Source organism: Danio rerio, chromosome 5, assembly GCF_049306965.1.
Source record: "Danio rerio strain Tuebingen ecotype United States chromosome 5, GRCz12tu, whole genome shotgun sequence".
NCBI classification, from domain to species: Eukaryota; Metazoa; Chordata; class Actinopteri; order Cypriniformes; family Danionidae; genus Danio; species Danio rerio.
Window position 1 is genome coordinate 45,829,947 of NC_133180.1, and position 18,980 is coordinate 45,848,926.

Consider the following 18,980-nt stretch of genomic DNA (forward strand, 5'->3'; position numbering starts at 1 on the left):
AAGTTTAAATATTAGTTTCATACATCTATTTTTGAATGTTGTTTTATGTGTTTAAAAAAGTAGGCCTATTTAGATTTAAAAAAAGGTTTATTGTTTTAACACCAAAAGTATTATTACTTTTTCTTCTTGGTGTTTTAATTATGTCGCTGTTATTTATAAAGTAGGCCTACCACTTTTTAACATGGGTGACGGGGAGGACATTTTAAAATCAAATCAGGCAGGATTAAAACAAGCTAATATGAACCAAAATATAACAAATGGGCTGCAGCTTTTATAAAACAATAGCAGCCTTAAACACCCTTTATTGTGGTGTTTGCTCGGTGTGTTGTGATATCATGAGGCGCTTTGGGAGTCTCAGTGTGAAGGAGCGGACATCATCATCATCATCCTCCTCTTCTCCCACGAGCTCTGGAATGCACAGGTTCCTCGTGCCAACACATGCGCCCATTGTAACGTTATCAAACCTCAGACCCTATTTATAAGCGCCGATAATCCCCATTCAGAGCAGAGCAGACTGGCCATCACCATTAGCTGTCAGGATGAGTGAAGAAGAGCAGACTAACGGGTCGCTGTCCATCAGGAAACCGTCCCGGATGCCGAAGTGCTCTCGCTGCAGAAACCACGGCTTCGTGTCACCGCTGAAGGGCCACAAACGCTTCTGTAATTGGAGAGACTGCCAGTGTCAGAAATGCAGACTCATCGCCGAGAGACAGCGGGTCATGGCTGCCCAGGTAACTTAGACATCCTCGACAAGGCCATGAGAGGTCATTTTGTATTTTGTATAACGTTTTTCATTATTATATATTATTACCTCGTATATACAGCTATCACGTGTTTAATTTCGTGTGCGTTGTTTACAAACACAAGTTACTCTGTATTTAAGTATTACTATAACACCGCCGTCGAGTTTACAAATAATTTAATTGTTTGCTACAGTTGTCTTGATAAATTGTTTATATTCATAGTAAAGTTTGGTCGGTTAGCTACATTGTTGACTGCTTCGGCTAGCTGCAGTTTGGCGCCGTTTTTATCAAGACAGTGACGTTACAAAAACACCATTTATTTTCATGTAAAGTTAACTTATTACAATTTATTTAAACCACGTTTAAATGCCTCGTGCTAATTTTGTTACCTAGAGGGTGAATTTGGGGACTTCATTTGACTTATTTTGTCGTGTTAGGTGGCGTTACGGAGGCAGCAGGCCCAAGAGGAGGAGATGGGCATCTGTAGCCCGATTAACCTTTCCGGTTCAGACACTCTGGTGAAGAACGAGGCCGTGGGTGAAAACGTGTTTACTCTCAGCTCAGGACCGCCATCACCCGCCAGCAGCAGTGCCACCGCCTCTCCAACCAACCTAGGTGAGGAAAACACCTTAGTAACGATTTAATCATAAGAAATATTTAGCAGGAACTTTTCGTATTCCCTTGCGGAAATTAAGCATGGTTTTACTTAAAAAAACAACAACCTTGTTGTTTGTAGTGAAGCACAGTTAACCTCAAATTAACCACGCGTTTGCTCGTTTCACTGTTTACCCGTGTTTTTTGTATTAAACGTGTGGTGGTACACATGCTAATCAATATGTAATTAACATGTTAAGTACACGTTTACTATAATTAAACCATTGATTTATTTTATTTTTATGAGGGATTGTTTCAAGGTAATTTTCGAGTTACACAAATGTGAGTTTAGTATTAAATGGTGATTCTTAGTAATTGAGAAGATTAGTTTTAGTATCAAAATTAATGATGTAAATTCATACAAGCAACAATTCTTATAGTGTAATATACAGCTTTAAAACCACATCAGAGATTACTACAGGGTAGGATGGGCCTCTCTTTAGAACATTGTGAATTTACTTTTATTTATTTGTTATTGTAGGTAACGCTTTATTTAAACAATTAATAAAATGTTGGGAAAAAAGATAAACAAAAAAATCTGAAGCTGCTTTAATTTTTTATTATTATTATTTTATAGTGCATTTGGTTGAATCACAAATGATGACAAAGCAGAATCCTAGTAATATAGATTTATCTGACTGTGATTAGGCTGTCATCTCACTTCACAGGACTTCTTACTTCAGAATAGATAACACAAATGTAAAACATGAATGCGTGCACACACCTCTGATTAACAAACACAAGCAAAAAAATCTACATATATCAATCTTATAAGTTACTCTTAACATAGTTTTCCGGAGATTAGCTGACCCCCCAAACTGTTTCACCTTGCAATAACTCACAAATTCTGATATTCGGATGAAATCTGCTATTTACCAAAATTTCTAAGGTGGGAAAATTTTATAATATGTAGCATATGTCGCAATGTGCGCATCGGCAATAGTCACATCGCAAGTTATGCAATGCTGAATTATAGTTGACCAGGAGACACAGAAAAAAAGCATGTTTGGAGGTGTAACAAAGATTATTTTTTTATTATTATTTATACGATTTATGCAAAACAAAACATTTTTTTTTCTTTTTAATTTTTTTATAGTCCAAATATCTACATTTCAAAGTGAAAATGAGATTATTTTAATTACCCCATTGGCGGATAATTGAATTTGTTTTAAGAAAAACTATTCTTAAGGCAAAAATACCACTGTCGCCACTGCCTCGCATGGTTCAGGATTGGTAGAGCTACGCATCGATGAATTTGCTCTTCAGTGTTTGAACTCTCAGTAATGATTAAATCACACTGAACTAAACTGAACTTAAACACTAAAACCTGAACCACACTGTTCCAGTTACTATGACCATTTATGTGAAGCTGCTTTGACACAATCTACATTGTAAAAGCGCTATACAAATAAAGCTGAATTGAATTGAATTGAATTGAAAAATAAAACACTGTTTTGACTATTCTGTTTGACAAGAAACAGAAAAACAAAATATCGCATTTTCAGTTTTTTCCAATATAGTGCAGCACTACTGTGGAGTCCAGCCATTGCTGCTCTAGTCATCATGGGAGATGCATGCATGCAAATCATTTACTACCTACCTGTGGCTCCTGAGGATGCACTGAGGTCTTATGAAGCGAAACTGTGCAACAAATTATTTATTTACAACTGTTCTACCTGTCTATTTTCCCCTCATCCTGGGCAAATGAGTGCACACAGTGATGTAGGCTTCATTTGCTTCATTCTAACAGTTTTCGTATTTTTGTGTTTTCCATTTATTTACAGTTGTGAATTGCATTATGCGATGTTGATTTCTGCTCTGTCGACTTTTGATGTTAAAGGGCCATGAAACCCCCTCGTTTCAGCAGGGTGTTTTCACACCTCTACTTTGGAAAAAGTCAGAAAAGTGGGCGTGTCCAGCTTTGTTTAGGGGGGAGTGTCGGAGGAACTGAAGTGGGAGGGTGTGGGAGTGTCTATTTGGGCACGCGCGAGTTTCAGTCAAAATACACACAGGAGAAAGTGATGGTGTTTAACCTACATGGACATCTGTAGTCGAATTATTTGCCAAATTATTAAATGTTGGACTTTAACTGCAGTTTGGCTCTTTCATTCAGGGAATTCATTCATGCCCCTCGCGACAAACGAGATATTTGATTCGAGGAACTGCTCTAAGCGTCACTTCACGCTTGTTTTGCCAACACAACGTGGCGTCTCTGTGGTGTAAACACGGTGACAGTCATGAATATTAATGAAGTTGCACAATAGAGCGCGCTGATTGGTTTGAACCAAGCCTTACTCATGCATTAATGCATCACACTGTAAGACGTAATAAGACACACTCTGGCACAGACGCCCAGTCTGCACGCTGGAATACAACGCTATTATGTCATGACCGTGACGCAGCTTCAAAACTTCGTTTCAAACAGGAAGTACAAATTTGCTTATAAATAACGCAAAAACAACCAATTTACACTTTTTAGTGAAATATAGGTGTCCTAATAGTGTTTTTAGCAGTGTGGGACACATATACGACTGTCAACAGCTCAAAAAATGTGTTTTGGTGTTTCGTGACCCTTTAAAAAATTTATTTCACAGTTTAACGAAGTAACTTTTATTGACTTTTTATTAGTTTGAAATAATATAATGAATAAGAAATAATATATAAATAAATAAATATGTAAAATAACAGAAAATGTACTGGCAGCTTATTACAAGGTTTTACCAGCCTAGACAATATTTCATTTTAACCAGTTAAACTCCGCGGACCCGGTACCGGGCCTGTGACGTCATCGACTTTCGCTTTAAGATTTAAAGGGCTAGCACTGCACCAGACCCCCTTAAAAGTGGTTTTGTTTGAAAGTGTAGAATCTATATTTTATGCACATATGAATCACTTTGATTTTTACTCTACTGTACAAAAGTTTTTTACACTTAAATACACAGTATTTTGGATACCCGAGCTAGGTATTTTACATTGGTTCATTTTCATATTTTTCATATGACACATGTACAAGTTATAGCTCAAATGAAAGCTCTTCCCGGTGCTCATACACTCATACATGCCTACACAGACATGTGCAGGAACCACCAAAATTAATTACAGCAAGCTAGACCACACAGAACCTAAAAGGTACACTTTCAAATTTGAGTTTATAAAAAAAAAATACAAAAAGTGCCTCTTTTTTTAGGTGTTTATTATTACACAGACAACATATACAGTTATTTTAAACACTTTCAAGAGTTTCAATAGTTTTCTTTAAAATGATAGCAAATTTTTGCATTTACTCCTCTGCATGTGGATTTGGGAAGCTTTTAAATTTGGGTAGGCAAAATCCATGCGGAAATCCCAAAATAACAGCTGAGCTTAACTGGTTAAACTATTAAAAATGTTAATAAAGTTCACCTTTTTACACATTTAAGGGTTAAAAGTTGTTAGACAACTGATAATTTAGACAGATTTTTTGAGTGAATTAACTTATACATACAGTAATCTGACTCAAGTATAAAAAACAAGGTAAACATTGTAAATAATATGTTTACATCGTTTATCATGATTTTTGAAAGATGCTGTTAATCTCTTCTTTATATAAATATATTTTAATAATTTAATAATTCTGACAACTTTTTAATGCTGTTTTCTAAATGCTGTACACTAAATGGAGTTTTGTAAGCATTCAATTTATTAACAAACATATTAATGTTATTAATTCATGTTATTAGTGTTATATTATGACAGCTTGATTAACTGCTTCATGTAAATATAATGCAAAGCTAATATTTTACTTTGTGTTGATGTGCTATCAGATGACCTTCAGTATGTTTTTTTTATTTGTCCATCAATTACGACCCACTTCTTTTAAAGACCTAAGCTCAACTCTTTGTAGGAGTTTTTTTTTTTGTAAATCAAGCCTTTGTCACTTAACCATGGGAAAATGGGGAGATAAGCCTGTCTTCTTGACCCATTGAACTGTCCATGACTGTGTGAGAGACAAAGAAAAAACTTAAGCAACCATGAACATGAACATCTTGTTCCCATCCCGTTTCTCCATTCTGCCATCCTCCTCATATCACAATACAGTCAGTGAAGTTTAGGGGGGAGGCTGTCGATGACAATTTTGTTGTGCCAGACCATATCCCGTTGTGTTCGATGGGCAGGAGAGACGTTGTGTTCCTGCTTCTCTGATACGACTAAGGAAGGAGTTTGATACCAGACAGGTCAAGGCTACTGCCTCTTTGGTCGCTGACAGATTATTTCAGAATATCTGGTGTTTTCAGTATTTGACGTCATAGACAAAAAAATTAAACTTCCCATAAATTCATGTTTATACAACACATACTTTAAATCTGTGCCTTTACAGTCACATTTGAGCAGTTACAAAGTTTCAAACATAGATTGGAAGGAGCTTTCAGTCTCAAATTGCATGTAAATTTCATAATTTATTGCAGACATTACTGTGTTTGGCAATCATAAGATTCAATCGTCGATTGATCATTTTTTGCACTCTTTGCAAACATGCTTAAAATAAATATATATTTCATTTTGGTTTTCACATTAAATTCAATTTGAGTTATATTATGTATTAAAAAGCTTGACATCCCTCTTCATATTTTGCATTATTGTTGCTATAGATTATTTCAATTGGCTATTATTCAAAATAATAATTTGAAAATTGTGATATAAAGATTGAAGATTATGTGCAAATATTGACCAAAGATGATACAAAATGATTTAAAATACTAATAATCAGTGTAAATAATGAAAACTGTGTATTACGTTTATTATTTTGACATTTAAAACCCTCATTTAATGATTTGTAATTGTTATAATTTATAACATTTATAATTCCATGTATCCCTTGCATTCATGTGAACATCAACCTAAAGAACAAAATTAATTTTTATATTTTTTTTCTAGGTTTGTTCTAATTAAGTACAATGATACTAAAAGACAAAATTAACTAAATACCTCACAGATTATTCTAAATATATACTGGTCAACAGGTTGTCCCAGAAGATAGTGTGCTAAATTGCTTAATAAGGTTCAATGTATTATATGATAAGTATGTAGCCATTTTTAAGTTGGGCAGTATATTGAATATTTTATGGTTTTTCAGCAAATTTTTTTTTTTTTCTGAGTGTAATTTAAACTAGTTTTGGCTTGAATCAGATAATAACCTGACAGATCTGTACTGCAGTTCTAAAGATGTTTTGCACTTCAGGTGTCTGCTCCAGTCACAGGACCGAAAACTGAACTGTGTTATAATATATCACGTGTACTTTCTGGTTTTGTACAGTTTAACTTTGTCTTTACAATTCAATGGCTAGAGACTAAGCTGATTATATTTTCAGAGAACAGACACACAGCTGATTTGTGTGACCTCTTGTGATGTTTCAGGCAGTCGCTCCATGTTGTCTTTAAGTCCTGCAATGTCCAGCAGAGGGCACACTGACTGCACATCTGACCTAATGGTGGACGCCTCCTATTACAACCTTTACCAGCCCACTCCATACTCCTCCTACTACAGCAACCTGTACAACTACCAACAGTATCAGGTGAATGGACACAATCCTCACAGGTCAAGTGCAACTAAACTCATCCGTCAGGTTTCTGTATTGCAATTATCAAAGGGCCAGACAGAATCTGCAGACTAGTTTGTTTGGCTATTTCTGCATGGATTTTGTTTAAAAAATATGCTAATTGACTTTGAGAGTATAGGAGCTGAAAACTTAATACATAGTAATATATACTGCCTAATATATTGTAAACACAATGTATACACATTTAAGAATGTAAATACATAGACTAAACGATTTGTGCATGCACAGATTCTTTGTGGGCCTTAATATGGCACATAAAGCATAGACATGTTACAGCATAAAAACATTATATTTATTTAGTTATGATTACAATAATAATATTGATTAACCCAGCCCATGTATTGTTCGGATGAATAATTTTAATAATAGCATTATTATGTACTATAAACAACAGTGAAAATGTACATTCATCCTGATAGTTCTTACATCACATTAAGCTGAATATTTGGCTTCTAACATTCTACAGTATTTAAATCAATAATTTTAATACACAATCACTATGCTTATTTTCTTAGTAAAATAAGTTGTAACATACAAGAGGTAGCATGCTTATATGTACTGTACTTAGAAAATGTATTATGAATTTATCCTTTGACCCCAAACTCAACCCCTTTACTATAAAGTATCTTCCAAGCCAACCCTTCAGACTTCAGTACCTCACCTGAGCAGTAGACATCCGTGTGAACGCCTGCATAGGGCACACACCTCCACATCCCATGTAGCCCAGGCTGCAGTAATAAGGTGATTAAGTGTGTTGCATCAGTGTTGATAGGGGCTGCTGTCATTGGACCCGTCTGGCTTGTTGAAGTTGGCAGGTCGAGCTGAGCTTCTGTACTTGGTTTACAATGATAAAAACCTGTGCCATCGTTCCAAGCCACTGGCCAAATACAGCAGGAAGGTGTGGAGCTTTCATGCCACGCTACACCTCTTACCTGCTGTTTACATGTGCCCGCTCCAAACCCGCAGGCAGAACCGCAACTAATTCTGTCATTGGAGGGTTTTTAACCCTTATCCTCAGTGCACTGCGGGATGATTAATAGAGCAGTCTATAAGTAGGCACTGCTTATTTAATTTTTTTTATGTCTTTGTTATTTTTATATCTTTGTGTAAAATCTAAATTTTCTAGTTTTCTAATCACAGTGCTGAGATTCTGACTAGTTACTATATTTGTCTATACAATATCTTTTAAATTATTGTAGTATGTCGCTGATGCCATTTTATTTTTCAAATGTTTGAAAATTTAGTGTTTATGGCAATTAATATACTATTCTGCTGTCATCTATTAAATCTATCAAAAGTGGCAATAATGACATTTATAATGTTTTAAGAGAGATTATATTCATATAAATCTTTTTTTTTTCCTTTGAACTTTATCATCATCTCAGTTTAATAAACAAATGCCGTATGGTCTTTACCAAATAATAAGCAAAAGTGTTTTCAGCATTGATAATGAGAAGAAGTTTCTTCTTGAGCATTAATCCATTTTAAAATGAGTTTAAGGATCATTCACACTGAAGTACCAATCAATGCTGACGTTTCCAATTCATCAGTACAGGAATAAAATACATAAAATTCAAATAAAGTTAATTTAAAATTGCTACTATTGACTAAACTTAATTTCATTGTAATATTATCCCATAAATGCAGCACTGAAGAACATAAGAGACTTCAAAAACATCAAAATGACATACCCGGTAGTCCTTATAAATACTTAATGGTAAACACACTATGGATTTTAAAAGTCTGAAATGCAATTTGTATTAAATATTTTGCAAAAATAAAGTCTAAATAAAAGATTAAAAGGACTGTTCGATCTGTTGTGGTGACTCCTAATAAACTTGGACTTAGCCAAAGAAGAAAGAATAATGATTTCATAATTTTTAGGTTTACTTTCCCCCGTGGGCTGCACCGTGGCGCAGTAGGTGGCACGTTCACCTCAGCAAGAATGTCGCTGGTTTGAGCCTCGGCTGGGTTAGTTAGGGTTTCTGTGTGGAGTTTGCATGTTCTTCCAGTGTCCAGGTGGGTTCCTCTGGGTGCTCCGGTTTCCCCCACAAGTCCAAAGACATGCGCTATAGGTGAATTGTCGAAGCTAAAATTGTCCGTAGTGTATGTGTGTGAATGAGTGTATATGAATATTTCCCAGTGATGGGTTGATGCTGGAAGGGCATTTGCTGCGTAAAACATATGCTGGATAAGTTGGCGGTTCATACCACAACCCTATATTAATAGATTAAAGTTGCATTGCATCTTTTGGACATTTAGTACAGAATTGTCAAAGCATTTTAAATATGTATAAGATATGTAATATATTAACATAATCAAATTAATAAAATATACATTAAAAAAGAAACAAATGACGAAAGAAAGAAAGAAAGAAAGAAAGAAAGAAAAAGAAAAGCAGATAACACATTTGATAATTATAACAATTGCAATAATAATAATAATATTAATAATACAAGTTTAGATTATTTAAATAAGACACATGATTTTACATTAACCATGTTTTATGGTGTGTAAGGTGTATACATCTTTTGGAGTTAGTTTAGATATCTATTCATTCTCTGAGTACATGGTAAAGTTTTTCTTTGTCATTTAAATAAAAAAAAAAAATGAATGAATTAATGTTGCAAATTGGGGGAAAAATATTTCTCTAGTTGTGGTGTATTTGGGGCAGAACAGAAGGAAGTGTGTCTCATCCTCTATTTAATTTGTGTCACACTGTTTACATATTCTCTGTTTTTTATTTCTAGGACATGATCCCAGAGGCGATATTTAAAAATAATTGTGTTTTTATTTTATTTTTTGTAATGATTAATAATTTGCCAACTCTTTTATTCTGTTTAGGGTTGTTTTAGTTTTATATTTATATTTTAATGTTTACTGTTTTTAGTCTCTTATAAGTGTCCTGGCTGGAAATAGTGCATATTGGAATGGGTTTCTGTTTTTAATGACAGAGTGAAACATCAGAATATGTACACATGTATGGATTGAAAGTTCTGTCATTTAAAGTAATTTTCAGTTTCCTTCAGAATCAGTTCTAAAACCTGACACTTGAATCTGCCTAGTGTGGACAGTCTTTATCAGTCCATGCTGCTCGAGTTTGAAGATGTCTGTATAAAGAAATCAAATTGGACAGCATGAAATTGAGGGCATCCTCAAAGTCACGGCCCGTTCAACTCTGATATACCATCAGCTCATTGCAACACTTTTACAAGCCCTTATTAATCAGGCAGGACCCCTCCAACATAAAAAAATCTTCACAGCACAACATAATATGATTTTCATATGGAGATCAGCCTGTGTATATGAACACTGATTTATATTGCAAAGTATCTTCTTTGTTTCAAATCAGATCTGCTCAAGTGTGAAGTAAATTAAATCTATATTTCTCCAGGGAGTCATTCCTTTGTGTTATATACACATGAGTCAGTGATGGGGCCATATTTCAGCATATTTGTGCACTTGGGACCCTGATGGCGACATAATGCTGCAGGGTCACTGCCTCCATCTCTTTAGTGTGTCCCAGGGTTTAAATTGCAAAGGTTAATGATATTGCTCATGTGAAGATACACATCTTCAGCTTTCTAGAGGCAGAGTGACTTTAATTCTGTGCTCACATAGCCTGATGTGACTATTTGGAAGCGTGAAAAATATAATTTTTTAGTAATTCTATTTAAGCTATTGGTTTGGTTTAGCTTTTAAAACATCCTAATCTTTTTAACATTAAATAAATTTTGAAGATTTACTTGTATGACATTGCTCCTTTTGGTGTTCAAAATGTAAATTGAAAGAAGATTGTGTAGTCAGGGGCATACATGTTATTAAAATGTCTGGATGAAGATTAATTGGGACTTTATCTTTTTTTTGTAGAGCTCAAGACAAATAGTCACATTATAAGGTTAACATTTAATTAGCTTTAATTGTTTTATTAACAAGCTATCAGAATTATAATAGAGTTTCCTAATCAGATATTGGACAGATTTTCACTGATCAGTTTTGAAGATTATTCAGTTACTTATTAACTCACTAATTTTCCTTAAATTATCAAGGGTCGCCAAAGCTGAAGCCCTTCCAGTTGCAACCCAGCACGGGGTAATATCCATACACACTCATTCACACACATACACTATGGCCAATTTAGTTTATTCAATTCACCTATAGCTCATGTCTTTGGACTTTGGGGGAAACCGGAGCACCCGGAGGAAACCCACCCGAATATGGGGAAAATATGCAACTCAACACAGAAATGATAACGGAACCAGCCGGAACTTGAAACAGCAACCTTGCCGTGATCCGACAGTGCTAACCACTTTTACTTATTTAAAAATACTTAATTTGTTTCTAACATGGCGACGCGGTGGCACAGTAGGTAGTGCTGTCGTCTCGCACCAATAAGGTCGCTGGTTCGAGCCTCGGCATTTCTATGTGGAGTTTGCATGTTCTCCCTGCGTACGTGTGGGTTTCCTCCGAGTGTTCCGGTTTCCCCCACAGTTCAAAGACATGTGGTACAGGTGAATTGGGTAGGCTAAAATGACCGTATTGTAAGAGTGTGGATGATTGTGTATGGATGTTTCCCAGAGATAGGTTGCACCTGAAAGGGCATTCGCAGCGTAAAACATATGCTGGATAAGTTGTCGGTTCATTTCGCTGTGGCCACCCCAGATTAATAAAGGACTAAAAGAAAATGAATTAAAACTCAAGTTACTTTCAAAAGGTGATTTAATCTATTCTGATCATTACTACAGACATCGTTGTCCTAATATTTTTGTGATAATTTTATTGTTAATAATACAGAAGTAACAAAACTGTGTGAATCCGAAGTTATTTCATAATGATAAATGAATGACAGCTGCTGTCATTCAGCCAAATACTGATCTGTATTACTGCACTTGTCAATTTTCTCTAATTGGAAATCTCTGTTAATTACTAGGAAGACCACATTAGAGGTTGAATCAAGAATTTTATATTTTTGTCATTAAATGTGCAGTTTTGTATCCAAATAACAATTTAATGCATATTGTATGTTTTATACACATCAAAAAGTGTACAGAAGAGCAAATGATGTATGCTTAACAACAGGCATGATGCGATCCATTTTAGCAAGAAATTTCTTGTTAACATTTGGACTTTTGTTGAGTTCGGTGTTAAAAATAACATTTATTGAAGTTACAGGTACAGTACAACAAATCAGGCGTCTTCCATGATTCCTGATTGTTTTTTTATATCAAAATAGTATTTATAATTATGAAATCAATCAAAAAGTGATTTAGGGGTAATTAATGTGTTGGTGCTCTTTTGATAAGGGATTTATGAAGATAAACTACAAAATCATAAGCCTGATGAACCAAGATTTGCAGAAACACATAGGTGCATATTAAATAATAACCATGTAAATAAAGGATTTTTTTTTTACTTTTCGAGTGCCCTGGACTTATGATTTCGTTGTTTTATTTATAATTGCATTTTTAGATCAAGTCATGCATTTCCATTTGCACATGTTAGCGATGTTAGTAGTTTGGTGTTAAAAGTTATTTCATAAATTCACACTTTTGGTTCAATAACTAGGACTAAAAAAAGCATCTGTCTCTTTAAAGATTGCATTTTGTGACACCATGTCTTTTTAGTTCAATAACTAGGAATAAAAAAGCACCTGTGTTTTTTAGGATTGTATTTTGTGACATCATGTGCGGTTTTGTTTCCATTAGTTCTTTTTGGTCTGTGTTGTGTTCATATTTGAGCACTCAAATATGAGAGATTACACTAGATTTAATAGAAGCTGACCAACAACCATCTTTTCAAGGCTCTCTGTCAGCTTAACTGGTTTACCACACTAACAGAGCAATAGCATCAGAGTCATATTTGTGTCTAGCTTATCTAGACCTTTTGGTTACTTCAGGTTGTCTCCTCAAAAGAAATCTCTTTGTACAAAATATCTAGCAATTTGGTCATAGTCATATATGAACTGAAAATACAATATGATGAAACAGAAGGTTGAGAATTGTTTTTTTTTCTTCTGTAGAATAATAAACCTATTCAGGAAAGATGGTTTAGATTGCGTCATTTCTCGTTCATTCTGTTTGTGTCTTGTAATCCTGAAACTTTGTTTGCGAGACATTGTGCTATATTCTCTCTTTCGTTTATGGACTCATAACTTGTTCCATTAAACTCTCCATCACAGCTTTTTATTTTATTAGGGTTCATTTGAGAAGGAAGTAATAAGGTGAGGAGCAGTTCCACGTCATCTGGCCTTTATCTCAGCATGTTCATCTCCCGCCCTCTCCCACCTCCAGCAAGTGGGGCTCCGCTGCACTGCAGGTGGAGAATGAAAATATGAGGGTTGCGTAGAGGATCCAGACAGCTGATGGTGCCAGATAAGAGCTCACTCAGGGAGGTAAAGGATTTCAGCCAGATCTAACACAGTACAGTACTAGCAGGCCTCTTCATCATTTATGTGAGCACTTCTTGTATTACAGTAATTGAGAATTGCACTGCATTTTCAAACTGCTGAATCTGTAATAGCAGGCACTATGCGGTGTTACTAGATTTTTTCTTTAGATACGTTCATACCTGAGATTGTGATCAGAATCACATGGAATGACGTTGAATGATGCATGAATTTCATTCCCCTTGGATTTATTTTGATGTAAGTGTTATGGTAGGTTAGGAATGGCATGGAAAAGGCAGGAAATAGTTGAGTAGCACTGCAAACATTTCTGGCACATATTCAGTGTTTGTTTCTTGCTTGTTGTGGCACATGCATTTTCCCCCCAGCTTGTTTTATTTCATGTATGTGGTGGTGGGGTGGTCCTGACAAAAAATACAGTTCCATTTGTATTATATTTGTCATAGGCAATACGAGAGGCTGACGTTGTTTAAATAACAGTTTATAAAGCTGTCAGGAGTTGATGGGGTGGACAGTAAATGGTGACATATTACTGGCTGACAGAAATCAAATTCCATAAAAGTGAAATTGAAAACACCCTAAAGCCTCAGTGCTGCCAAGTAGACAGTTTATTTTAAAGTTCTCACAAGAGGGAGAAAAACTTGCCAGAGCTGTTTGTTGCAGTTTATTTTGGAAAAGATTGAGAGAAATAAAGCAATCTATGTATGAGGTCAACCATAAGCTATGCTGGCCATTTTTTTTTTGTTTCTAGAGGGCTTATATTGTCACATGAACAGATTCAGATTTATCAGGTGTTTTCAGTGCTCTGAGATGAATGTGTCATGCAGTGTGCAGCAGAATTCAAGACCCAGCACTATGGCTGTTTTTATTTGTTATTGCTTGGCTTCATTCATTTATGTGTAAATGAATTTATGTATAAATGAATAAGAGAATGGCTGCATGGTGGTGCAGTGGGTAGCACGTTTGCCTAACAGCAAGAAGGTTGCTGGTTCGAGCCTCGGCTGAGTCAGTTGGCATTTCTGTGTAGAGCTTGCATGTTCTCCCTGTGTTCACGTCGGTTTCCTCTGCGTACTCCAGTTTCCCCCACAAGTCCAAAGACATGTGGTACAGGTGAATTGGGTAAGCTAAATTGTCCATAGTGTATGTGTCTGAAGTGTATGTGAATGTTTATGGGTGTTTCTCAGTGATGGGTTGCAAGCTTGCAGTTGGAAGGGCATCCGCTGCATAACAAAATATGCTGGATAAGTAGGTGGTTCATTCCACTGTGGTGACCCCAGATTAATAAAGGGAATAAGCCAAAAAAAAATGAATGAATAAATGTGAGAATTTAATTCATTTGATATGGTGTCTTCACTCTGTGATGAAGAATGTTCAAGCACTCAAGACAAGACAAGCCAATTTTACACACTGCCTAGTTTTCTTATTCCACCAAATTTGTGGACCAAAATGAAACTATTTTTCAGAAGCCAGGAATTTTTTAACTTTTTATTTTTATCTATATTTATTTGTAGTGATTTGTGCTTTTTGAATTTAGCATTTAGCATATACAATACATTAAAACATTAATATCCCAAATATTTTTTCTATGAAATTTCAGTTGTCATTACTTCATGCCATGATCACACAATTGACATGACATGAAAATGACCCACGAGAAGAATATGAAAAACAGGTCAATCGGAACCGAACACGAGACTCCACACAGGATTAGGGCTAGACGGTTAATCGAAAAAAGATTGTGGTCTCAATTTGGTTTCCCTCACAGTGTTGAACGCTGAGGTTTTTTTTCTACTGCCCAAATTAGGGATGCAATGATTAACCGGTTTCACTATTAACTGCGCTTCAATTCGTCACGGTTAATTAATTGTAAAGGCTTCTCAACACCGTGTTTCTGCACGGAACAAAACTGCTGCAACTAAACTGTGCGCTAGTTAGTCACTGAGACTAATACCCACACACACTTTATTAACTATGACTAAGGCTATCAACTAAGGCAAGCTCATGCAAGTTCGTTATTTCTATTGAAGGGACGCGCACAAGACGCTGGGCACTCGCGCTTTTTAGGTGCACTTCGTTAGGATGACAGGGGGCTTTTGTGGCTGAAGTCTGAGGAAGAAGCAATACATGAAAAGTATACAGGTTTGCAAACCCACTTAAAGGTATTTATAATGGCGCCGATAAGAGCGATCACGTAGTGAATGTTAATCCACCAGTCAAGATCAACCGAGTGATTTCAGAGAGAGAGCTGAAAGACTCGGAGTGGATCAGCTATTTAATGGCCTGAATCTCGATGCGTTGCATTCACCGCAAATGTCCGCTAAATGTAAAATCTAACACTGTACACATCAACGCCAAAGAAGCTCGCCTTTACTAAGTTTAAAATGAAACTGCGGCTAATGACAACAATATTGTACTTGTGGTACATAGCGAGAATCCTGCTCTGCCCCACTTATATGGGCCGGCTGACTCGCCGGCTTTTTTTCACAAACACAGAGAGATGAAAACGAGACTGAGCATTTACAATAACCAAACCGAAAAACAAAACTTTTAAAGAGGTGCAGAAGTGAGACTCTTCTTCCTTTTTTTTGTCCATTATTTCTGTTTATTAAATTGGCATGCATATAAAAACAATAGTGCAAAAAAACATTTCTTACTGCAATGCTTCATTTTTTTGATGCAAACCCTAGATTTATTTTTCATAAAGTAACAGTAGGACTTTTTATAGCAGATAACTCGCACATTCAAGGCAGAATGTTATTCATTGTTAGTATTAATGTCATCTTCATCATTATTAATATTTTATAATTATTAGACATTCATTCTTTCATTTATTTTCTTTTCGGCTTAGTCTCTTTATTAATCCAGGGTCGGCCGCCATCTTATCCAGCACATGTTTTACGCAGCGGATGCCCTTCCAGCTGCAATCCATCTTTGGGAAACATCCATACACACTCATTCATTCATTCATTCATTCATTCATTCATTCATTCATTTTCTTGTTGGCTTAGTCCCTTTATTAAGCCAGGGTCGCCACAGCGGAATGAACCACCAACTTATTCAGCTAGTTTTTATGCAGCGAATGCCCTTGCAGCTGCAACCCATCTCTTAGAAACGTCCACACACACACATTCACACACACACTCCTACACTACGGACAATTTAGCCCACCCAATTCACCTGTACCGCATGTCTTTGGACTGTGGGGGAAACCGGAGCACCCGGAGGAAACCAACGCGAATGCAGGGAGAACATGCAAACTTCACACAGAAACGCCAACTGAGCTGAGATTTGAACCAGCGACCTTCTTGCTGTGAGGCGACAGCACTACCTACTGCACCACTACTTTGCCCCATACACACTCATTCACATTCATACACTACGGACAATTTAGCCTGCCCAAGTCACCTGTCCCGCATGTCTTTGGACTGTGGGGGAAACCAGAGCACTCAGAGGAAACCCACGCAAACGCAGGGACAAAACATGCAAACTCCACACAGAAACGCCAACTGACCCAGCCGAGGCTCGAACCAGCGACCTTCTTGCTATGAGGCGACAGCACTACCTACTGCGCCACTATTAGACATTCATTTTGGAATTATTGCACAAATATCAATGTCATCTCAACATTAGTTAGATAGTTGTTTCTGGTTTTTGTTAGTCCTAATTGATTTTGTTTTCAAATATAATAATTCCGTTAATATACAAGTTGCAGTGGTGCTCATTAATTTTTGGTGGGTGCTCCTAAATTTTTTCTCATAGCTCCTAAAATTTTTGAAGTTAGGAGAACAAGCAATTTCAAGCCCTGCATTAAATAAATACTGTTTTTTTTTTTTTACTTATTCTCATTTTTATTTATTTATTGTTCTGTCATTATTTCTGTTTAAATGTCAAAAACATTCACTTATTTTTAAGCACAAAGAGAGAAATTTACTATTGTTTGTTTGTTTTATATTATTTTGTGGTGTATTTATTAGTTACTGATCAGCAATAAATAACACTGTAAAATAAAAGGAGTTTTCATCTTATTTTCTAAACTAGTGTGGTTTGAAATTAATGAATGCATAATAATTGTGATAACCGTGAAACCGTGATTATCTCTCAGACTATAATCGTACAACCAAAATCTATAATCGTTGCATCCCTAGCCCAGATTGGGCCAGTGGTTGAGATTTTTGCTTGGCCTGCCAAAATTTTCAACGGCACCACCAAAAAAAAAAAAAGAAAGTTAATAGCTATTTCTTATACACATGTTTTAAATAATGTGTCAAAAATAACGTCTGTGTTAGTGCCAATAGCCTAGTAATCCTGTCTGTAAATCTCCACTGTTCTATCAATAAAGTTGAAAACCCCTATAAAAATAATAAAAAAATAATGTCTATGAATTTATAATTTAAATATTTTTAAATGTTCGTAAATGTATAGTGACCAATATTCCAAGTTTTATGCAAATGCACCCAAAAATGTAATTTCTAGCTTCAAGTAATGATGTATTCACGGCTGTGAACCTGCATAAGCTGTGAATAACAGGTAATAAAGTTGTAAATAAAGTTCTAATATTACTTTTTAACCATATGTTTGAGAAATACAATAATAATAGCCTACCCATATTAACCTTTATTTTACATCTACAGAATCGTAAGAGAATTGTGACCTTTATTTGAAGCAAAAAATAAATAAAAATTATTTTCATTTTAGAGAGAATTGTGCAGCCCTAGACAGGATCATTAATATACATGCCCCTGGTTTAGTTTGATTGGCCACACATTTTTCTAATGAGATGACACCAATATCTCCCCCTTGTTAGAGATATGAATACTAAAAAGGAGCAGTTTTGTGAAGCAGGCAGCCTAGCATGACCATGGAGTGTTCACAAATCTTCAGAATGCAAAATAGGATATACATTTATTCGATGCTACCCATAAGGGTTTAAGCGTATAAGACTTATAAGCATAAGGTCTGTTGAAATATATTTTTTGTTAGTTTAACAGGTTTATGGTCTTTTTGCTGATACATTGTAATGAGGCAGCAAGCAAATGTAAGCTGTTTAATATAAGTGTTAAATGAAAGTCTATGTGTCATGTCATATCACCCAGTTCTTGGATTTTTCTAGGGTAAAAGGACAGCAATAAACTATAAAACTTTTTTTTTATGTTCATTTCTGTCTGTTCACATACAGCTTTAACTATAAATACATATTTGTTGGTGCTTTTTGTTGAATATAAATATAAATGAGCCAATATTTCATCTACAACACAAATCAGGAGCAAATTAGGTTGTTCTCTAGTGGCATAAGGATAGTTCACTCACTCCTTCTAGCTAAAATAAACCTCTCCGCCACCTCAGTTGATAAGACTTACTCAATTTTTCTAAATACTTTTTGACAAAGGAAGTATTTTCATTATGCACGTGTGTATTTCGAAATACATCACGTCATCACTGTCTGTGTACGTTTGTGTGTGTGTGTGTGTGTGTGTGTGTGTGTGTGTGTGTGTGTGTGTGTGTGTGTGTGTGTGTGTGTGTGTGTGTGTGCGTGCGTGTGTGTGTGCGTGTGTGTGCGTGTGTGTGTGTGAGAGAGAGAGAGAG

General features: G+C 35.7%; 1 protein-coding gene across 6 annotated transcripts in view; it reads left to right on the top strand.

Annotated features, from left to right (window-relative positions):
- The first annotated feature begins 373 nt into the window (after positions 1-373).
- dmrt1 (doublesex and mab-3 related transcription factor 1) overlaps positions 374-18,980 on the top strand; it is a 346,340-nt gene continuing 327,733 nt past the window's right edge. The window contains exons 1-4 of one of the 6 annotated variants that reach the window (XR_012405806.1): positions 505-731; positions 1,181-1,358; positions 6,792-8,923; positions 16,918-17,846. Coding sequence is in view for 2 of the 6 variants with exons in the window: in NM_205628.2 (NP_991191.2) it covers positions 540-731; positions 1,181-1,358; positions 6,792-6,949 (528 nt within the window). In the remaining 4 variants the exon portion in view is untranslated. 6 annotated transcript variants of the gene reach the window in all.